General features: G+C 45.9%; 1 protein-coding gene and 1 long non-coding RNA gene across 2 annotated transcripts in view; one reads left to right on the forward strand and one right to left on the reverse strand.

Moving 5' to 3' along the window:
- On the reverse strand, positions 1–16,177 carry LOC101940015 (cytochrome P450 2H2-like). Its single transcript, XM_065551595.1, has 9 exons — positions 15,829–16,177; positions 12,998–13,160; positions 8,399–8,548; positions 6,399–6,559; positions 5,314–5,490; positions 4,801–4,942; positions 3,420–3,607; positions 1,304–1,445; positions 1–684 (listed from the first exon to the last, which is right to left on the reverse strand). The coding sequence occupies exons 1-9, from the start codon at positions 16,006–16,008 to the stop codon at positions 506–508; spliced, it is 1,482 nt and encodes a 493-aa protein (XP_065407667.1). The 5' UTR covers positions 16,009–16,177; the 3' UTR covers positions 1–505.
- Positions 14,680–23,407, forward strand: part of LOC135972692 (uncharacterized) — a 15,682-nt gene continuing 6,954 nt past the window's right edge. Inside the window, exons 1-2 of the long non-coding RNA XR_010589174.1 lie at positions 14,680–14,742; positions 17,778–18,057. This is a non-coding gene — a long non-coding RNA (uncharacterized LOC135972692). The remainder of the gene's footprint in view (positions 14,743–17,777; positions 18,058–23,407) is intronic.

The raw sequence follows: 23,407 nt of genomic DNA on the forward strand, positions 1-23,407 counted from the left end.
TAAAAGATTAATCCTACTGAATTTATTTGAACCTTAGGTAAAGTGGGGAGTGCGAACGCCAGTTCAGTCCCCTGCCACAGAAACTCTCCCCACCGAAGCAGAACGTCATCGTCATAATTCACTATCATTGTCTGAACAAACCCAAAGTGCTGGACATTGTTACTAGCTCCTTGTGAACAGAGCAGCCTTTACAGCTGTCAAAGAAGCTTTCATGGTTGTCAACCACACCACAAATGAACTAAAAACAGCTTATGTTGAGAACAGATTCACACCTGAGCCCATTTGAGAACACTGCAGGATTATTGTACATGCCATTAGAGTCAATTATGTAGTTATTTTATGGTATAACACTTAATGTTGTTAAATCCTAGTTACTTAAAAAGTTGACTAATTTGTCTGTTCATTTCCTGGCAATTAGTTAATTTCTGTCACTGTATTAAGGAGTTCAAGATCACAGACAATCAAATTAATCACCTCAGGAAATGGAGGTGACTTTTCAAGGTATTTACCGAGGAATAACAATGAGCTGGTAGGACATTGGGGCATTTGAGGTTAATGTCATTGGAGTTATATCAATATCCTTGGGGTCAATGAGAGGCTTCAAGGTAAAGTTCTGCAAAATCGTTGTCAGTAGCAAAAATAGCTGCATCCGAGCCAGACCCTCTCCCACGCAACTCCGTTTCCCTGCAATGAAAAAGGAATATTGAAGAGATGCTGGAGATCTTTCTTTGCAGCATTTTACATGCTGTTTCTATGGACGGAGAATAATGGAAGTCACTCCAAGTTCAGGATGGTAGGAAAGCATTTGGGGCTTAAGAAGCCATTCAAAGATTGTTTTAAGGTTTGAGTTCCATATATAAAGTGGTCTTTTTAAATCTAGTTTGTGGAGAGGGTTGGGAAGATTTGAGGAATAGCTTATGCACTTCTCAAGTTGGCTAATAAGTGTTAAGGGGCAAGTAATGTGGTGGTTATTAAGTAACAAGTAAGGAGGTGTGGGCAGGATCATGAGTAGGTGGATGAAGGAATAATTGATCATGCATTCATTTACACCAGACAGACACCAGAAAAGCATGAAGTTACCAAGCAGAGCAAAGAGAGGAGTATGTGTAGTGCGTCTGAAAAGTCACTTCAGACAGCTAGCAGGAAGTAACACGGCTTAAAGACTGATAGATGTTTTACTAGCGTGAGAGACTCTTCTTCATGGACCACCTGAAAACCCTCTGCAGACAATGTGAGCCAGTAGAGTCATCAAGGCAAAGCTAGAAGACAGTCTGAGATCTGAAATAAACATGGATAACTTTACCTATAGAAAAAGGCATGAAGAAGTCACTGTTCTTGAAGGCACCATTTTCATCCAAGAAATGCCCTGGGTTAAATTGCTCAGGCTTTGGAAATTCCTTGCTGTCATATAGGACTGACTGCAGTACAGGGAATATAGTGGTGCCCTAAATTAGTAAACATATAAACAGAGTTAAAGTGGATACTATCCAAAGCAGAGAAACCTTCAAAATTCAGAGCTGGACAGTGGGACCCATCTTGATTTTTCTTTATTTCCTTGCAGCTCCTGAACTTCATGTTTTCATCCAGAAGTAGAAATGTTAAAATTCCATAAGAAGAGCTAATCCCACTGAAGTCCCATCCACAGGGAAATCCTGAAATCTCTTCAGAGAGGTTGTTCCTATCTGATCATTATCCTGAATTCAACATCAAAAAGTATGGGGAGAGTTTGGCTAAGATCTAGAAGTTTCACTTGCACCTCTGAGCTGATGCTCTGAAGCATTTGAGGTTTCCTGGTCAAGATACCGTATTCATCACACCAACAGTTTCCCCATAATTCATAATTAAGCTAAAAGCCCCATGCAATTTTACAGTGAAACTCAGTCAGCAACTCCGCCCCTGAGTATGGTGAGTTCTGGTGCATTTTAACACCTCAACCGGTGCAGAGTTTGGTGGAGATTAGAACTGGGTAAAATTTATCCACCAGAAATGCAGTTTCAGATGATACAAAACTATTTTCAAATTTGACCCAATTAGTTTTATCTGGGGAAAAGTTATTTGCTTCAGAAAACACATATGAGTCAGGGTGTGTGTCTCCCTATAACTTTTAGGCCTGAAGCTAAGGTACTTGGGATGTGAGAGATGCAAGTTTGAATCCCCAATTTAGAGCAGCAATTTGAACTCAGATCTTCCCCCCATCCAAAATGCGGATTTTAACCTCCAAGCTCTCAGATATTCCAGGATAGGCTCCTTTCAATCTGTCCTTATGAAGCTGTTCCACTTTTTATTATCATTTAAATATCCACTGACCAGTGAGAATGACTCTATAGCCTGGTGAGAAAGGCACTCATCTGGGAGGCAGGATATGTGGATTCAAATCCCTCCTCTGAATCAAGCAGAGGGAAGATTTCAATCCATATTTCTTACCTCCCAGGTTTTTGGCCTAATGGGGGTGGGGGGAGGGGGCGGGAGAGGGGGAAGAGCTGCGCTTGAGTCCCTGCTTCACTGAATATTTAAGTATTGATACAAAACAGAATAGCTTCAGCAAATGAGATTGAGGACTCACCCCAGCATAGTCTATAGCCTGTTGTTTAGGATACTCACTGGGGAAATCTGAGTTCAAGTCCCGGCTCCAGAGTGGAGGTACAAATCTAGGTCTCCCACATCCCAGGAAAGTGCCCTATCCACTGCGCTAAAGCGTTAAAGAAGGGGGATAAAACCCACACCAAGATTTCTGAAGTAGACCAGATTTTTCCAACTTGCTGACAAATTGCAAAGATTTTCAGAAGTTAAATGAATATTTTTTTCTGATTTTTTTTGGTTTGCTGGCTGAACTAAGTTCAGTAACTGGCATCATCTGACTAACAGTAAGAGCCCGACTCCATTTTACAGAAACCTCAGCCTTGAAGCGTGGTTTGTTTTGTGGTGTGTATTTATCTGTACTGGTTTGCATTCAATTCCAGAAATGGGCAAAGGTGTGGGGAGCTCTGATACTTTTTAAACTTATTCATTCATTACTCATTTGCATGCGCTATTTTGTTTTGATTTGACCGAACAGTGTCAAGAAGTTTCCCCAGAAACACCCCCCTTTGGCCTCAAAAAAGATTGCACGCATTGGTGTGATACCAAAATCTTAGCTGCACATCGTTGCTAAAGTTATTCTCTATTCCGTATCTTACTGCTTCGCAACTAGGCTCTCAAACCCTCTTCTGGATGGAAACCCTAACCTGCAGACTATGAAAGTCTGTTCAGCTGCATACAGGGGCTTGGAAAGTTTCAATATAATTGGTACATTCCTGGCAATTATTTAAAACTCCCATCACACAAAAACTGGCCAAACTATTTCTATTGTGAACAATTCAAAATTAAAAAGAGAAAAAGGCAGAAGAACTGGCCTTTTCACAGAAACACAGAGAACTGACCTTGGGGATAATGTATTGTCTGAAATGAGTGTCTCTAGTCACAGCACGTGGGATACCAAGAGGGGCAAGAGAGACGAATCTCTGGGTCTCATGGACCACAGCATCTGTGTAGGGCATCTGGCTTCGGTCCGCCATGCAGGGGCTTCGGCTTCGGCCGATCACACGGTCAATCTCTTTGTGAACCTTCTCTGTCATCAAATTAATGAAGTTTAACATGAAGACTAAACAACGGGATTCCCATAGATTTGCCCAACAGTCTGTCTCTCTGCCCGCAAAACACAAGTCTCAGCAGATGGACATTGGGAATATAACAAAACAGGTGAAATTTTGTGTTACAGAAACTACTGTGCTTCGCAGCTATGACAAAGGGCCAACAATGTAATTACAGGGCAATGATATTGTTCATACCTGGTTCTGTTACTAACTAGAGCACAGTGTAAAATTATCACCAGTGCATCTAAATATCTACTAAGCAAGAGAGTTCCAAAGCATCTCCCCGCCCCCGGCCATTTGCTAATATGAAATTGGAATTAGCACTGGATATAGCTGGGTTTTTTAGCACTGGCAGAGCTTTGATTTAAGCCCTTACATGATCCTGTCCTCTGTAAGCCCATTAAATCCAAAGGCAAAACAACTTTGCCTTCATTCAAGGGGAAGGGACCTGTTTGACAGCCCTGGAATGTGAAAGCATCTGTTACCCACAGAACAGACACAGCCTGGTTAGTGGCAGTGCAGGCTTCTCTTTTACAAACACTGCAATTAAACACCCGTGGCTGGCCATGTCAGCTGACTCAGGCTCGCAGGACTCAGGCTACGGGGCTGTTTAGACGTTAGGGCTCAGGCTGGAGCCAAGGCTCAGGGACCCCAGGAAGAGGGAAGATCCCCAAGCCAAAACATCTAAACTGCAGTTAAACAGCCCCGTAGCCCAAGCCCTGTGAGCCAGACCCAGCTGACCCGGGCCAGCCACAGATGTTTAATTGTAGTGTAGACATACACATACACTTCCCTTATCAGAGAACCTGAACGCTGATCTGGATTTGAGAGAGGAATTCAGTCACAACAGCCCATTCAGCCTTTGGATCCTCGCCTCAGATGGCCAATATAGGGACAAGTAATGCCCATTGTACTGGTGCTTTTTGGATGAGAACTTCTGCCTGCAGGGGAGTGGAGTAAGAAAGTCCCCCAACACATCTTCAACTCACTTCACATGAACCAAAGAACATCCACCACATGGCAGTCATGCAGGTCACTGTCAACCCAGGCCAGATGGTATCTGGTGATTTATTGGGTGAGGGTCTGCCTACATTTACTGATCTATAGAGCCAGGCACTCCTCACATCTCCCCAAGATTTAACATTTTGTGTGTGTGTGTCACTGTTACCTTCTATTTCTGGGTATTTCATAAGAAGCTTGAGTCCATGTTTCAGGGTTTCACTGGTTGTCCTTGTTCCAGCAAAGAATAAGTCTAATGTTCCTCTTAACAAGTTCTCAGTGGTAAATTCCGACTGGCTGTTGTGTTGCTCCTGCAGAAAGATTTGGTAGAGATGGTTAATAATTGATTGTAAAAGCGTCGGATCTATTGTCAGAAGCCAAAGAAGTCTAATTTTCTACCCAAAATGTGACCCACCTGGCATCGTTATCAAATCCTACAGAAATGGGCCATAGTACTGGAGATTACAGCAGCATTATTGCAGTGCTTTGGGCCATTTCTGTTCACTAAGGTGGTTTTACATTAATCAGGTTAATAGGGCTTCTCCCTTTATATTATAATTTCCTTGTCTCCCTTTAGGGGCTTCTGAAAAGCCACGTACTCTGTTGTTCCTTAATAAATAAATAGCACTGATATCTATAACCCACTCCCCAGTAAAGAGGAAAGGCTGCGGCTATCACCTACCTGTTTTATTTTGATGAGGAAAGCATCGATGAAATCTCGAGGGCAGCTGGGCTCCAGGGACTCTCTGTGCATCTCCACTCTCTCCAGAACAAACTTTCTCAACTCCTCAAAATGTTTAAAGATTCTCTGGTGAGGCCCAGGGATGTAATGCATGAGAGTCGGGAAAAAATTGTACAGCTGTAAAGATTGAAAGAAAAACACATCTTGGTTTTCCTGGGCAGAGAAGCTTCCTTCATAGTATTTACTCAAATGACTTAACTACAGCAGCACAGACTCTTCTGTGACATCTTATTTTCTAAATGGATTCTAAAGAACTTTGAAAACTTTACGAACTCACATTACCCAATGCATATATATTCCACACACAAAGTTCAGTGACATTCAGTTACATTAGCTAAAAGACTCTTCATTATTTTCAAAATAAAACCATCTTCAATAGACACATCTTGTTCTTGAAAAATCACACTGATGTGCACTATCTTAACTCTGAACACAAATTTTCTTGCCAAGTGGAAGCACATTATAGATTTTCAAAGGGAAATTTACTTTAGTCGTGCTGAGGTCGAATTTAAGAGACCCACATTCTCTGCCAATGAAACTCCATTGATTTCAAATGAGTTATGCCAGCAGACAGTTTGGCCCTTCATTTGGTACATTTAGTGAGGTTTTCAGGAAGGGGGCATGGAGGTAAGTGGCTGTGAGCTAGAAGTGAAAAGGAGTTTATTTTGGAGGTGAGAAATGTGATCACATTCACTATCATGTTGCTTATGTGATAAGGCATGTGACATGTGATTGGTGTGGATGTTAACATTTTAACTGGCAACTTCCTTTACTGAAAATGTTGATAGTGAATATCCATAAGCAAATTTAATTCTGAGCTAATGACGTGTTTTGTGTGGGAATTTAAACAATACTTAGAAACAAGTTTGAAGCTGGGTTTGGTAGTAGCTGCAGCCTAACGAGAAGGAAACCATTATGGGAATCTGAAATAACACTTGTTTATGGAAAATTAATAGTTAAAGAAAGAAATTTCTGTCCCCTCCCCCAGTACAAAGGAGAAGAATAGAATAAATCCCTGAACACACCGCTGTCCAGGGAGAGCGCTGGAGCTTGCTACTTTCCTCTATGAGATTTATTAAAGTCACAAACTTCTTATCTTCATAGTCAAACCGGTCCCCAAAGACGATGGAGCAGATGACATTGGAGACGGCGTGGGTGAGGAAGAGGGTGGGGTCAAAGGGCTGCCCTGGAGTAAAACAAAACTAATAAGAGTCAGTTTTAATTCAGTGTCTTGACCCTCAGCATCAGAGTCATGGGCAGCACAGGGACGTTGTGGATCTCCAACCACAGGGCAAAACTCAAGGTGGGGCTGACAGCAATATTCCCTGGGGAGGGTGGGTTAAGGCTGCCCCAACCCTCACTCTTACTGCTCACACGCTAAATTAAACACTTGCAACTTTTTTTCTTGGCAATCAGCATCAGCATTCGTGTACTGTTAGCCTGGATGGTGTCTTATCTGGTACTGGAACTGAGCCAGCTGTTCCAGCCACCAGTGCAATTGTCCTTGGGCATCATGGAAATTATAAAGCCCTTGGAGGGAACCATGATCTGTTCTTCACAGGAATCCTTTCCACAGCAGGAAGTGGCAAACATATTTTGTGAAGGTCACCACTGCCAGCAACTCTGCATTAGCCATGGAGTAGGTCTGCTCTGCTTTGTTCAGCATCCTGCTGACATATGCAACTACTCTTTCCTTGTCTCCATATGGTTGAGTCAAGACAGCACCAATACCAGCTTCACTGGCATCTGTATCTAGAATGGATGGTGCTGGGGATCTCAGTAGGCCCGTATTGTTACAGACATGAGCCTCCACTTTAGTTCCAGAAAGGCTTCTTGGCAGGGCTAGTCCACTCAAACATCCACCTCGTCTCTGCCAGCTTGAGCAGTGGCTGTGCAATTGTGGCAAAACAAATAATGATTCTCCAGTAAAAAGCAACAGAGGGTTCTGTGGCACCTTTGAGACTAACTCAAAGTCTCAAAGGTGCCACAGGACCCTCTGTTGCTTTTTACAGATTCAGACTAACACGGCTACCCCTCTGATACCATTCTCCAGTAGTATGAAACCAGACCAATGAAACGCTGCTCCTCAGTGACAGCACTCGGCACTGACCAGGACTGGATGGCTTCACCATCAACATCCCTTGAGATCATATGCCCCAGGTAATTTACTTTGTCACAGAAAAAAATTGCATTTTGCTGAATTCACCTTTAAGTTGGCTTGGCGTAGCCTCTCCAGCACAACTCCCAAATTCTGCGGGTGCTTCTCAAATGACCTCCCAGTGATGATGCCATCAAAATACACCAGGCAAGATGTTTCCTGCATGTCTGCCAGGATGGCATCCATATAGTCCCCTGCTTAGCAGATCCATCACACTTCCTTCCTTCACTTTTTATTTTTCATGTCTATTTCAAATGTATGCTGCTTGCAGTACAGAACAGTCCTTCCTATCTGTTTGTATAGCATGCACACAATAAAGCCCCAATCTTGGGATCTGTGCTCACTACTGGAATATAAATAGTAATAATTAGTGGGTCACTTATAAAGCACTGTCCATTTACACAGTGGTTTCCAATCATTCCTGTGGGAGCCCATCATTATAGAATGTAGGTGCCAAATTTGTATCAGACGTGTAGCAGAGATGAAAATGAGAATAAGCAACTCTAGGCCTGGGTGTCTCATTAATGCAGCAGACTGAAGATAAATGGATCCACTCTTACCTGGTTCACTGTCTTAGCTTCTGCCAACTCTAGACAAACATTTTCCATTTGCTCACTGGCCATAGATCAGTGGGTAGAAAACATGGGAAACAATGGCCAGAAAAGGTCATCTTTAGACCTTTGCCCACATACTTTTGTATTATATTAACACAGTTAGTTATATGTGCAGATAAAGGCTTTAGTTAGAAGATGTTTGAACCAATATCAATATCTGAACCACTGCTCAGTATTTAATATCATGAAAAGCAGAAAGACTTTAACTGACTCTTCAATTCTAATTTCCAACAGACATAAAGTTGATCCTCACCATGAGTGTTTTTGAGCCTTTCCACCAGGAAATGGGCTTCCTCCAGGATTCGCACTTCAGAGCTCTTCTTCCCCATCCCAAAATTCCTCAAAGTGGTGAGGGTAAATCGGCGTAGCTCCTTCCACGGCCCCACACTGTTCATAGGAATACCTGAAAAAGGGAAGAGAATGGGAAAGAAAGGAGGGAAGGCCCTGCCACTCTAGCTTCTGCTCCTGCTGCACCCACAAACCAGCCAGAGACCTCTGCGTAATCACGGGTACTCTTTATTTACAGTTTACTTTCCCACCACCTTGTAGCTACAAACAGCTTCAGTCTTGCAGCCAGCAGCAATGAGCTCCCACTCCCTCTATTCTCCCTTTTCTTCTCTCCTTGGCTTCCTTCCTGCCAGCCTTTATGTCGCCCCTAGCTAACGAGGCCGGCAGCTGTTCCCCGTTTGCCACTTAGGCCTGGGCTTACTCAGCCCGTTCCAATTCCCCTTTCTTGATTGGAGTGGGTATGACAGAGGCCTGGCTCAGAGTTTCTTAGCCAGCACCCTGTCACAATTAACATGTCCAATACCTGTAGTTTGTTCTCTAACAGAGCGTGGCCCATCACAGGAATGAGGATTCTTCAACTCACAGTAATTAGAGCAAAGTATATGTACTGGCACAAACTAAAAATTAGAAGTAAACTGGGAAACACATTAGTTTGCCAAATTTTAACCATTTAGGCTAAAAATTTTCTGTCTGTGTGCCTCAGGTTGAACATTTTTTGAATATTTCAGCCAAAGCGTTCTGCCATTTCCATGAACAAGGTTAGGGGAAAATATGTTGTTCTACCCATGTTAAAAAATGCTGGGACCTTTTCTTTGAGAAACTCTAGCACTCCCATTTGGGAGCTGGGATTTGAAATTTGGCTAGGGGCTGACCTTTGTGTCAAGGTGTGACTATGCCATTCCCATGAAAATCTACCCAAATGTCACTAAATTATAAGCCCTTGAAAAATCTCATTTCACACATTGTCAGTGGAGATTTAAGGTATGTCTACACTAGGAAATTAGGTCGAATTTATAGAAGTCAATTTTTTAGGAAGCGATTTTATACAGTTGATTGTGTGTGTCCCCACTCAAGACAATTAAGACCATTAAGTTGGCGGAGTGCGTCCACAGTACTGTGGCTAGCGTCGACTTTCAGAGTGGTGCACTGTGGATAGCTATCCCACAGTTCCCGCAGTCCCCACTGCCCATTGGAATTCTGGGTTGAGCTCCCAATGCCTGATGGGGCCAAAAATTTGTCGCGGGTGGTTTTGGGTAAATGTCGTCAGTCAACCCTCCCTCCCTCTGTGAAAACAATGGCATCCAATCCTTTCGCGGCTTTTTTCCTGGGTGAACCGCGCAGACGCCATAGCACTGCAAGCGGGAGCCCGCTCAGCTCTCCGTCATCACTGCTGTTGCAGGCAAGTCTAAAGGGTAGTGACTCTGGGACATGTGCGGGCCTGTTTAGATTTTAGGCGCATCATATTCCTCTCCTTTGTCGCTGGAGAAGAAGTCTTGCAGCCGTTCTCATCAGTAGAACTTGTAGCCATTGGAACAGCAATGGTGTTTTGCTCGCTCCGCCACTTCCGCTGCAACTCTGCCATCCCGAGCTCTTGCAATCCAGCAGCAGATTGTGCAGTATGACTGAAAGCCATTGTCATATGTATGACTTTTAGCGGTCCTCGGAGCAGCAATGCAATGTTGTTTTGCTCGCTCCGCCACTTCCGCTGCAACTCTGCCATCCTGATCTCCAGCGACCTGGCTGCTCTCCCAGCCAGCAGCACTGTGCGGTCGCACCTACCCCAGCCTACCCTGTGCTCCCATAGCTCATGAACCCTGGACAGTAGTAAGGAGCAGTTGAACTATAGTCTTAGCAAGTGCAGAATGGTGGTGCAATGTGCCTTTGGATGTTTACAAGCTCGCTGCCGCTGTTGATCAGACCTCAGCGCAACTAGCATTTGCATTGTTATTGCTGCTTGCTGTGTGCTACATAATATCTGTGAGAGTAACGGGGAGACGTTTATGGCGAGGTGGGAGGTTGATGCAAATCGCCTGGTGTCCGATTTTGAGCGGACAGACACCAGGGCGATTAGAAGAGCACAGCAAGGCGCACTGTGCATCACAGAGACTTCGAAAACCAGTTTCTCCTTGATGCAAACCCGCCCCCTTTGTTGATTTTAATTCCCTGTAAGCCAACCACCCTCCCCCCTTCGAAATAAAGCAACTATTGTTTTGAAACCACGCATTCTTTCTTCATTAATTAAAAATAAATGAGATAATGGAAAAGGTAGCCGCGGGTAGTTTGGGGTGCATGTCATCAGTCGCCACCCTTTTCCCCCCCTCCCGCCATGAAAGCAATGGCAGACAATCCTTTCGCGCCCTTTTTCCTGGATTATCCATGCATACGCCATAGTTCTGCAAGCGGGAGTCCGCTCAGATCAACACTGCAGTTGTGAGCATTGTAAATAAACACCTCACATTTGCCCTTGGAGATTTTAGCATATATATTGGCATTGCGTCTTTTGGAACAGAGTTCTGATAGCAATGATTCATCTCCCCATACAGTGATCAGATGAGCTCACCACACTGGTCAAACAAGAAATGAAATTAAAAAGTTCCCGGGGCTTTTCCTGTGTACCTGACTAGTGCATCTGAGTTGAAAGTGCTGTCTTGAGTGGTCACAATGGTGCACTCTGGGATAGCTCCTGGAGGCCAATACTGTCACATTGCATCCACACTACCCTGAATTCGACACGGCAATGTCGATTTCAGCACTAATCCCCTCGTCGGGGAGGAGTACAGAAATCGATTTTAAGAGCCCTTTAAGTCGAAAAAAGGGGCTTAGTCGTATGGACGAGTGCAGGGTTAAATCGATCTAATGCTGCTAAATTCGACCTAAATTCATAGTGTAGACCAGGGCTTAGTGTTTAGCGGCTAAAGTCTCCAAAGATACTGTCATCACTGGACATACACCAGCACCACTCAGCTCCTAGTGCTGGTCCACAAATAAAGATGATAACCTACTACTGTTAATGGTTACTCCATTAGCTCAAGTGGCAGAGGTCTGTGCAGTGGAGCTAAAGTTTCCAGCGGCATCAGCGTAACATATTATAAAAGTGGCATCCCAGCCTAGAGGCGGTAGGAGAGAGAGATGTAGCCCTTGGGAGGTGCCAGAATGATGGTCACTGGTGATGATGAGGGAGGTGATGGTGATGAGAAAGATGATGGCTAGCATTTCAGGTTATTCTGCAAGGGATGGTGTGAGTATATGGATGTGCAGATGTACATTCCGTAGTATCTCTATCTACCTTACTGAGTTGGGATGTTTGTGACAGGACTAAATGTATTAATAAACAATATTTGTAAATATAAAAGAGTTTTTATAGTGTGAGTGTTGCAACTGTGCACATCAGGGTTCCCAACTGTATAATAATTTTTATAATTCTGGGCCTGATCTTGGGGGCAAGAACCTGGCAACCCTCAAAGTGATAACTGGGAATTCTTAAGAAATCTATATAATTAATACATAATCTAAAGCTCAGGCAACAAAGTGAAACAATAATAAAAATAATCCTCCACCCCTCCTGGGACATACCTAGTCTAGTGAGGACAGGCAGTGGCATGGCTACAATGGCAGAAGTGGTGCAGTTGCCAATGCCCAGAAGTTTATGGGGGCTCAACCAGATGGAGCAGTGCTCCAGCACGTCACCTGGAGCATGGCGTCGGACAGAGGAGCAGCCAGGCCAGCTCTGTGTGGCATTGCGACTGGGTACTCAGGTTTGGACTGGTTGCCCTTTGTCATGACAGAGTAGTAGTCAGCCGAAACCTGAGTGGTGATGCAACCCTGTGCACCAAGTCACAACCCCACTGATCACTCCAGCTGGACTCAGGCCACGTGAGTGTGGGGTGGGAGATGGGCACCACTGGGCAGCCAGGATTGGGAGTAGCAGCCCTAGCCTGGGATGGCAGTGGAGCGCTGAACTGCTGGGTCACCAGTGAGGGGCCAGGAAGGTCTCAGGGGCAGTAGGTGAAGGGCTGGAGGGCCAGTTGTTGAGGTGTTATAGGGTGAGTGGGAAGCATCAGTGATCTGCAGGGTGAGGGATTGAGGGCAAGTGGGGTGAGATGTGAGAGGTGTGGAGGGAAATAGTGGATTTTGGGGGTGATGAGGTGAGTTGTAGGCTGGGATGTTGTGGGGGAGGGAGGAAGGTTGGGGGCTATGGCCTGTGATTTGAAAAAGGGGCTACCTAATCTATTCTTGGACCAGGGCCCTCTGGGGCCTTGTTACACCACTGAGCTTGGGAAGAAGAGGATAGGAATTCATGACCCTCTTGGCCTGTCCAGCGCTGGTCTCCTGGCTGTATTCTGGCCCTTCTGTTATGCGATGGCCTAGTCACTGCCTCTCACTCACCTGTAGTGAGATGTTACCACCCATTCATGTCAGGGAGCTAGTGGAGTAACAGGGAATGGAACCAATCTTTGCTACTGTTCTAAATGAAACTCCAGCTGCTTCCCCTTGTGTCGTCTCAGTTGTGTTTTCCACATACAGAGAACATCAGCTCTATATGCTGATGTTTCTGGAAATTTACCTTTTTTGTCGGGCAACCTTTCAAATACTGGCATACGTCCTCTGTCACTGAACTCGTCCCCTTGATCAATCAGCGCTTCCTTCACAACTTCATGTCCATACAGCACCACAACCCGCTCTGAGCCCAAATATATTGTGAAAATCGGGCCGTACTTTGCACTGAGCTGTCAAAGTTAACACACAAAACCAGCACGTTTTAACATAAATCCACTTAATTAAGAATAAGAATGTGATCAGATCAAATTACAAATTAATGAAAGAGCTCATATGCGGCTAAGATAATACTAGTCAGAGTTTACTATTCTGATTTGGGAATTGCCTGACATTTGCTTCAGTTTCTAATCTTGATGTTCTGTTAACACTGTGTTTTTCCTAGAGAGATAGAGTGAGTGTGAAAGAAGGATCATTCTATCTGTGTTATATAATTATCTCATCCTGCTAGCAGTTGGAATTAATGCAGGTCCTTTCATTTGTGAGCTCTAGCAATTTGCACTATTTAACTAATGACAATTCAGTTCTACTCTGAAAAATGACTGTGTACAAATGACACTTCTAACGCCACAGAACTCCTGCCTCCATTTATTCATAGCAACATCTGCTGACTTTATAATGACAAGACAGTTTTTCCTTATTCCTGTCAGCCCTGCAGAGCCAGAGAGAGAGTGGAGTGAGATTCTGTTTCCCCTTTTACATTACAAATAGACTTACTGCCTAATTTCCAATCCATTACACCTGTGCAAATCAACCACAATGGGGTTACATTTCTGTAACTCTTTACGGTAGGATTCAATGAGAATGAGGTTGAACAGATGTAACTGGGGGCAGAGTTTCTCCTGTTTAACTTTTATTATTTGCGATGGTGAGCAAGAAGGAAAGAAACCAACTTGGCAGTCAGATCCCAGGCTGTGGATTGCCATTCGCATGTGAGATGATGGTATTTGAGATGACAATTATAGTGAAACAATAGCATGGGCAGAACAAAGCCATTTTTTCATAGCTGACCTGCAGTTGACACCTTACCATCCCCTTGTGAAGCAGGCAAATATCATTACAGCAATTTTACAGATGGGGAAATTGAGCGCTTAGGTGACTTACTTGGATGCACCCATGGGCTACATCTGCACTTGGGGCTACGGGTTTGATTCCCAACTCGAGCAGACCTACTCATGCCAGCTCTCATTGGGCTAGAACTAAGAACAGTGGCATAGCCACAGTAGCAGAGAGCGTGGCATGGGCTAGCTGCCCCAAGTACATACCCCAGGGGTACAAGTAGGTTTATGCTTAGAGTGGCTAGCCCACGCTTCTGCAGCTATTACTATTTTTAGCACATTAGCTTGATGGCATAAGTCTGCCCATGTGCGCTGGGAATCAGACCCCAAGCTCCAACTGTAGATGGAGCCAGAGTCTGTTGCAGAGGTAGGAATAAAAACCAGGTCTGACTGCCATTTCTCGACAGACCCCACTAGACCACTCCCCCAACGACAACCAACAGGGCCAGCTCTAGGCACCAGCAAAGCAAGCAGTTGCTTGGGGCGGCAGATTTGCAAGGGGCGCAAGAATCCAGCATGGGAGCTAAGAAGCAACAGGGGCCCCTGGGAGCTGTAGTTCCTTGGTTAGCTCCCTGCCTATAGAGCCAGCCCAGGAGCAGGGAAAGAACTACATTTCCCAGCATTCCCTTGGCCACTAGCAACAGGAAGGGGTGCGGGAAAGGAGTATGGAACTGAAATCTGCAGCTTGCTGTGAATGGTAGGAACAGAGCCAACTCTAGATTTTTTGCCGTCCTCCTCCCCCGCCCACACCCCCTGCTACCCCAGCTTTGGCCCCCACCTGCACTCCCCTGCTGCCCCAGCCCTGGGTTCTTCCCCCCGACACCACCCCTGCCGCCCCAGCTCTGGCCCCCACCTGCACCCTCCTGCTGCCCCAGCCCTGGGCTCTCCCCCGCCCACACCCCCTGCCACCCCAGCCCTGGGATCTCCCCCAAAGAAGGAATTGGGGGGACTAAATGGACGGTGCACCTCTCTATCTGAAGCCTAGCAAGGGAGGTATGTGGATCCCACTAGAATTTAAAATGAAAAGTAAGGGAGGGGAGGCTCTAGACCTGGGCAGCTTTAGATACAGTACCAGGCACTTAGGAGGATTTCCACTTCTGAGCCATGGAAGCAGAAATTGACTTTTCCTCTCCAGATATAGCTAATATTCAGAAAGGGAATCTAGCACCTGTGTTCCAGATTTGAACACCCTCAAAATTCACGAGTGCTCAAGCTCAATTTGCGCAGCTGTTACTTCATTTCCCCCAAATCAAATATACTGATCCACTGTAACTGGCTGTAGAAAAAGTTGAATAAATTGAGCAAGAAATGCTTCCCAGTGGTTATTAGGACTGGAGTTGCTATTTTCAACAGCCATTCCTTTTTTTTTTTTTTTTTTAAGTTTTAGTTTTATTTGTTTAAAAGAAAGACCGTGATAGTGCATTCCCTATAGAAACAAAGAATGGAACAAAAGAATAATAAAGGCACCTCAACTTTTCCTCATTTATGTAGGACAGTCTTATAATGTGCATCCAGATATCCTCCAGTCACACAAGCTGAAAATTGTTCCACTTTACTGCAGTTCTGTAACCATATGGGAACCAATCCTGTCTGTGTTCTGTGCACATCCAGAATTCCTGCTGAATGACCCGCCCTGGGAGCGAGTTACCAGTGACCCAGGGCTGGGGCAGCAGGAGGGTGCGGCTGGGGTGGGGGGTAGCCAAAAATTTTTTTGCTTGGGGCAGCAAAAAACCTAGCACCGGCCCTGACAACCAAACAATAGATGAGAAACAAATACTTTTACCTCACGCACTGATTGGGGCAAGTTCTTCGTATTCAGCTGCAGTGCATTTCCGATGATGGGAAAAGCAACAGGGCCAGGCGGCAGCTTCCCACTTCCAGACATCTTTTTCCATGCTGAAAGGAAAAGAAGGCAAGAGATACACAGCGCCAGGAAAATAGTTGTTGCTCCCAGAGGCTCCATTACAGAGTAGCAATTATTCTGGGTTCTAGCAGGGAGTTTACTGGTATTTCAGAATCCACTCTTTATATATTGTGTGGTGGAACAGAGTGTGCAAGCCAATATTGTGCGGTGGAACAGAGCATGCAGAGCATGCAAGCCTCTAGCCTCTCTCAGTTCCGCTTGATTAACTAGATTAGTCATTGTCCAGCAAAAGAGACATATCAAACTAGGAATGAGCTCCCTTGAACCTTTATTTGTATATCATGTGTGTTTGCCCCTCCAGCCTTTGTTCCCCATGTATTTGTCCAGAGAGGATAAAAGTTAATCATAAAGGGAATCTCTTTAAAGCGGTCCAGACTTCCATGGACTTCTCCAGTTTTGATACATATTGCATGGAGGCATGCTGTTAGCTGAAATATTACATACTTATACTGACAAAAAACTTGGTTAACACATAGTTAAGGGTGTCCCAAAGTATATTGTTGTAGGCTATGTAATATGTAGCATGTATATTTTAGAAGTTGGAACATGTGAAAAGATACCAACTTGTCTTGCAAGTAAAGAGAACAGCCAGGTGAAAAGCTGAGCTAGCAACCTGATGAGGTGACCACCCGCATCAGCAGTTTGATCAGGAAAAAAACAGAGTTAGCAAACTAATCATAGTGTTAGGCAAGAAAGTGGTTACAAATATATAATGAATAGCTTTGTAACAATGTATGTAAGGCACGCACCTGAAAATGGGGGTGCACTTGCATTTAACCCTCTGCTATGCCCTATTTCATGGACTGATCACTCACTGAAACAGCAAATAAATGGCATACTTTCTTCAGCTCAAGAGTCGGTCTATGAACCTGTGCGGGCTGGATAGTTGGGAAAAGAACTGGAGAACAATTATGTCCTTCTAGAACACTGAGTTCAGGGAAACTTAAACTTCTCAAAAACCAGGCACTGAAGGGTTAAGGTATTTTAAATGCAAATTTGTGAAAACCAGGCAATTTAGACTTAAGGTATCACCCACACAATGGTAACTGCCTCCCTGGGGCTGGGAATCATCTGTATTCACTCCAGCTGCATTCACTGAGGTGGGGCTAACTGTATGGAATGGTGGAAGAGTTAGTTGGAGCAGCTGGCCAGAGCTGTGATTGTGATATGAAGTGAATGGAGGGGGGCGTGCAAGCCCCACATGGGTGTGATCAAAGCAAAGCAGTGCATGTGTACCCTGAGAGAGGCAGTATGCCTCATGTTAGCACTGGCTTGTGTAGACTGTGGCCATGTCTCCACTACAAAGTTTTGCCAATGTGAGTTACATTGGTGTACAGCTGCAGGAGTTAGTACGTTGATTATGCGTGTGCGTACTTGGCTTCCTGTGTCAGCACTGTGCGTACTAGCCAAGAGTGCTTGTGCCAATGCATAGGGTGATGAGCTATAGGTAGGTCTCCCACTAAGCAACCAGCCACTGTTCAGCACACTGCTGTTTGGGTAGTTTTGGCAATACATGGTGGGGCATAAACAAGAGATAAGGCTGCCATCCCTAGAAAAGTACCTCCCGGGAAGTGTCATCAAGATCTCTCATGAAGATTCAAGGGACATCCCTGTGTACGTAAAGAAACTGCTCCACGTGGCCCCCCTCCCACCTCTGCATAGGGGAATGAAACACAGATAACTCTACTGCTATTTGTTGTTTGTCTACCTCTTCTAGTATGAATCAATTAATGAAAATTTGATAGCTGTGTCCAGATAAGTTGGGAGAGTCATAACTCATGGAAAATTTATTTACACACTTACCCAAGGTTCCTTCCCCTGCTTTGGGCTTGTCCGTGCTCGACTGCTGGGACTGGCTGGACTACGGTGGATTCAAAAACAGATCCTGGCTCGCAGCACAGCTGGACTCCCCTCCTCGGTTGCCTGTCCCCATTCTCCTCCTCCTCCTACACCTCTCGGTTCAAGGCAGGGTCCTGTGACCTGGGATCCTCTGAGGTATCCACGGTGGTGTGAAGGGTCAGGCTGGTTCGGAGCTGTGCCTGCCCAGCCTCTTCTCCTCACAGGCCCAGTATCTCCTCACTACTCCAGGTGTGTAGCCAGCATGATCAGCTGGGAAGTTGCACACAACACTGGAGAGCTGCTAGGGGTGCTCACTCAGTTGGGCAAACGCATTTAAAAAAAATCATGGATGTTTTAAGTGTGGGGAGAGGGTAGCTTCCAGTCTACATGACCACTGGGCAGTGGAGTTCACAATTGTGACAAAAGCGGCCAGCGTCGGGCATTGTGGGACAGTTGCTGGAGACTGTTAGGGTCAACTCATGCTGAATTGACATATGTACATGAACCATGGCTCAATGCCAGTCGGGGAGGTGACATTACTATGTCAGCGTCACGGTGCATATACATCAGTGGGAGACAACTTGAAGGGGAGACCTATGCACAACTACGTCAATGCACAGCAGCTTTGGCACCTGGGAAAGAATTCCCTGTTGTAACTCAGAGCCCTCCTGTAGTAGTCTCGGCCGAGGTTCGGCCCTCAGCGGGGCTGTGGGGTATCCCACCGCCTCGCTCTGGTCCGCCGTCAGTCCTGGTCCAGCGGTAGTGTGGGACAGCAAACACACGGTTAGCGGCTCAGGCCCTTAAGCAGGGGCTGAGCCAATAGGTCAGAAAAAGCCCCAGGCTCTCAATCAGGGTGGGGCAGCAACCATGCAGTCTGGAGCTCAGGTCCTCAACCAGGGGCTGAGCCAATAGTTCGGGAACCCAGGCCCTTAAGCAAGGGCTGAGTCAATGTTTGTAGCAGCCCAGGGCCTAGGTCAGGGCGGGGCAACAATCAAATAGGCAATCAGGAACCCAGGCCCTTAAGCAGGGGCTGAGTCAATGTTTGTAGCAGCCCAGGCCTTAGGTCAGGGCAGGGCAGCAATCAAATAGGCAATCAGGAACCCAGCCTCTCTAGGCCAGGGAAAAGGGGGAGTCTGCCACCCAAGGAGTGGGTGGCACGGGGGACGCAGACCCTCCGACTCCACTGCATCCCAGCCCGGGGCCCTAGCAGCGGCGGAAACTCACTGCTGTCAGTGGGGCTCCTGGCCACAACGCACTGACATAGGCTCTGGCAGTGCTGCAGCCAGACTGGGGTCGGCTGCCCCCGGGCTACTTCCACTCTCCCCCTCGTACGGTACCTGGACCGTACTAGTGTCCTCGGTGCTCTCCACCAGCATTGGTTCCTCCGGGTAGGTAGCGAAGGGTAGGTTCGGCTCCTCCTCCGGATAGCAGGAAAGGGGCAGGCTCGGCTCCTCGGGGTAGCTGGAAAGGGGCAGGTTCGGCTCCTCCTCGGGATAGCAGGAAAGGGGCAGGCTCGGCCCCTCCTCGGGATAGCTGGAAAGGGGCAGGCTTGGCCAGTCCTCCTCAGGGTAACGGGCAAGGGGTAGGCTTGGCTGGCCTGGTGAGTCAGCAGGCCGGTCGCGGCCTGCGGGTGTCTCCCAAGCGGGAGCCCGGCCACAGACGTCTGCTCTCTCTGCCGGCTTATTCTCCACTGAGCTCGGCAGGTGGACTTTTATACTTCCGGGTCGGCGCCGTGACCTCTGAGGGGCAGGCGCCAGACCCGGTGACTCCGCTCACGTTGGTATTAGGGGAGGTTCGGCCCTAAGTGGGGCTGTGCGGTATCCCACTGCCTCGCTACACCTCCACTTCTAGTGTCCCATCACTGGCCATTGAAGATATTTGCTGCTAGCAGTCGCAAATCAGCTACATGCCATTGTAGCAGTCCCATCGTACCGTCCTCTCAATAAATGTATCAAGCTCGGTCTTGAAGCCAGTTAGATTTTTTGCCCCCACTGCTCCCCTTGGAAGGCTGTTTCAGAATTTTACTCCTCTGATGGTTAGAAACCTTTGTTTAATTTCAAGCCTAAACTTGTTGATGGCCAGTTTAAACCTATTTGTTCTTGTGTCCACAGTGGTACTTAACTTAAATACCTCCTCTCCCTGGTATTTATACCTCTGATGTATTTATTGACAGCAGTTATATCTCCCCTCAACCTTCTTTTGGTTAGGCTAAACAAGCCAAGCTCTTTGAGTCTCCTCTCATAAGGTAGGTTTTCCATTCCTCTGATTGTCCTTGTAGCCATTCTCTGCACCTGTTCTAGTTTGTATTCATCTTTCTTAAACATGGCAATCCAGAAGTACACACAGTATTCCAGATGAAGTCTCACTAGTGCCTTGTATAATGATACTAACACTTCCCTGTCTCTACTGGCAGTACCTTGCCTGATGCGTCCTAGGACTGCATTAGCCTTTTTCACAGCCACATCACATTGATGGCTCATAGTCATCCTGTGATCAACCAATACAGCCAGGTCTTTGTCCTCTGTCACTTCCAACTGATAAGTACCAACTTATAACAAAAATTCTTGTTGTTAGTCCCTAAGTGCATGACCTACCATTTTGCACTATTAAATTTCATCCCGTTTCTATTACTTCAGTTTTCAAAGTCATCCAGATCTTCTTGTATGATATTCCAGTTGTGAAAGTAGAGCAAGAACTGACAGGGATTTGAAGGGGATTTCAATGCAAACAGAACAGGAGTACTTGTGGCACCTTAGAGACTAATAAATTTATTAGAGCATAAGCTTTCGTGGGCTACTGCCCACTTTTTTGGATGCATATAGAGTGGAACATATATTGAGGAGATATATATACACACATACAGAGAGCATGAACATGTGGGAGTTGTCTTACCAACTCTGAGAGGCCAATTAAGTAAGAGAAAAATATTTTTTTTGAAGTGATAATCAAGCTAGCCCAGTACAGACAGTTTGATAAGAAGCCATTCCCAGTCCTTATTCAGTCTCTATGCAAAAGAATTAATGGACACAAATCTGACATAAGGAATCATAATACTCAAAAACCAGTGGGAGAACACTTTAACCTGTCTGGCCATTCAATGACAGACCTGCGGGTGGCTATCTTACAACAGAAAAACTTCAAAAACAGACTCCAACGAGAGACTGCTGAGCTGGAATTGATATGCAAACTAGATACAATCAACTCAGGATTGAATAAGGACTGGGAATGGCTGAGCCATTACAAACATTGAATCTATCTCCCCTTGTAAGTATTCTCACACTTCTTATCAAACTGTCTGTACTGGGCTAGCTTGATTATCACTTCAAAAAAAAACCCTCTATATGCATCCGAAGAAGTGGGCAGTAGCCCACGAAAGCTTATGCTCTAATAAATTTGTTAGTCTCTACGGTGCCACAAGTACTCCTGTTCTTTTTACGGATACAGACTAACACGGCTGCTACTCTGAAACCTGTCAATGCAAACAGTCTCTTCTGTGTGCAAGAGTCAGGCTAGCTGTTACCCTAATAACGCGAGACTTGTAGACATGAGGATTGTGTGAGGCAAGTGGGAAAGAACTGTGTGAGAAGTTGGGGTGTCGGAGGAGGACTGTCCGTGGGGCTGTCTGTCCCTGTTGGGCTTACGCCATCTGAACTTATTGACTGTGCAGCAAGATCAGATGCAGAGCGCTACTGGGGAATTGTTTCGCCACCCCCAATAAGGTTAGTTTGAAGTGGTACTGAGGACTTAGTTTGCCACCCTAAATAAGGTAGTTGTATGCGGTACTGGGGACTATAGTTTGGCCGCCCCCAATAAGGTTAATACATAAGGCAAATGCATTAGGTTAATGCACCGGTGCAGAGGGGTTGTGGTCAAGTATCAGGGGGTAGCCGTGTTAGTCTGTATCTACAAAAACAACAAGGAGTCTGGTGGCACCTTAAAGACTAACAGATTTATTTGGGCATAAGCTTTCGTGAGTAAAAACCTCACTTCTTTGGATGCATAGAGTGAAAGTTACAGATGCAGGCATTATATACTGACACATGGAGAGCAGGGAGTTACTTCACAAGTGGAGAACCAGTGTTGACAGGGCCAATTCAATCAGGGTGGATGTAGTCCACTCCCAATAATAGATGAGGAGGTGTCAATTCCAGGAGAGGAAAAGCTGCTTCTGTAGTGAGCCAGCCACTCCCAGTCCCTATTCAAGCCCAGATTAATGGTGTTGAATTTGCAAATGAATTTTAGTTCTGCTGTTTCTCTTTGAAGTCTGTTTCTGAAGTTTTTTTGTTCAATGATAGTGACTTTTAAATCTGTAATAGAATGACCAGGGAGCTTGAAGTGTTCACTTACTGGCTTATGTATGTTACCATTCCTGATGTCTGATTTGTGTCCATTTATTCTTTTGCGGAGGGACTGTCCAGTTTGGCCAATGTACATGGCAGAGGGGCATTGCTGGCACATGATGGCATATATGACATTAGTGGATGTGCAGGTGAATGAGCCCCTGATGGTGTGGCTGATGTGGTTGGGTCCTCTGATGCTGTTGCCAGAGTAGATATGGGGACAGAGTAGGCAACGAGCTTTGCTACAGGGATAGGTTCCTGGGTTGGTGTTTCTGTGGTGTGGTGTGTAGTTGCTGGTGAGTATTTGCTTCAGGTTGGGGGGTTGTCTGTAAGCGAGGACTGGCCTGCCTCCCAGGGTCTGTGAGAGTGAGGGATCATTTTCCAGGATAGATTGTAGATCGTGGATAATGCGCTGGAGAGGTTTTAGCTGGGGGCTGTATGTGATGGCCAGTGGTGTTCTGTTATTGTCCTTGTTGGGCCTGTCCTGTAGTAGGTGATTTCTGGGTACCCGTCTTGCTCTGTCAATCTGTTTCCTCACTTCCCCAGGTGGGTATTGTAGTTTTACGAATGCTTGATAAAGATCTTGTAGGTGTTTGTCTCTGTCTGAGGGGTTGGAGCAAATTCAGTTGTATCTTAGGGCTTGGCTGTAGACAGTGGATCGTGTGATGTGTCTTGGATGGAAGCTGGAGGCATGTAGGTACGTATAGCGGTCAGTAGGTTTCCGGTATAGGGTGGTGTTTATGTGACCATCACTTATTTGTACTGTAGTGTCCAGGAAGTGGATCTCTTGTGTGGACTGGTCCAGGCTGAGGTTGATGGTGGGGTGGAAATTGTTGAAGTCCAGGTGGAATTCTTCAAGGGCCTCCTTGAGGGGGTTGTGGTAACGCCCTCAGAGAAGAACACAGGTGTGTTCAGTCTGGACAGAGGGGTTGTGGTGATGCCCTCAGGTTAAAATTAAAAAAAAGATAAAAAGAGGAGAAAACCGATGCATCATGGTATTTAGAAACAGAGGCCTTAGTGAATGTGTGTGTACACCAGTGTGAATGAGAGTCGCCGGAAGACGCCTAGAGTATTCTGTGAAGCTGTTGGCTCGTGACCAGAAAAATTCTAAAGCAAGCCCGGTGACTCTCCACCTAGAGGATCGGTAAAAGATCCGACCCACGGTGGGCTGCCTCTGCCTGGCATTGTCCAGCGAGGGAGCTACCTGGGTCTAGGAGTGTGTGAACCCATCTTCTCTCCCCTTTCATCTCCATGCGAGT

Source organism: Chrysemys picta, chromosome 7 (genome assembly GCF_011386835.1).
Source record: "Chrysemys picta bellii isolate R12L10 chromosome 7, ASM1138683v2, whole genome shotgun sequence".
Lineage (NCBI taxonomy): Eukaryota > Metazoa > Chordata > Testudines > Emydidae > Chrysemys > Chrysemys picta.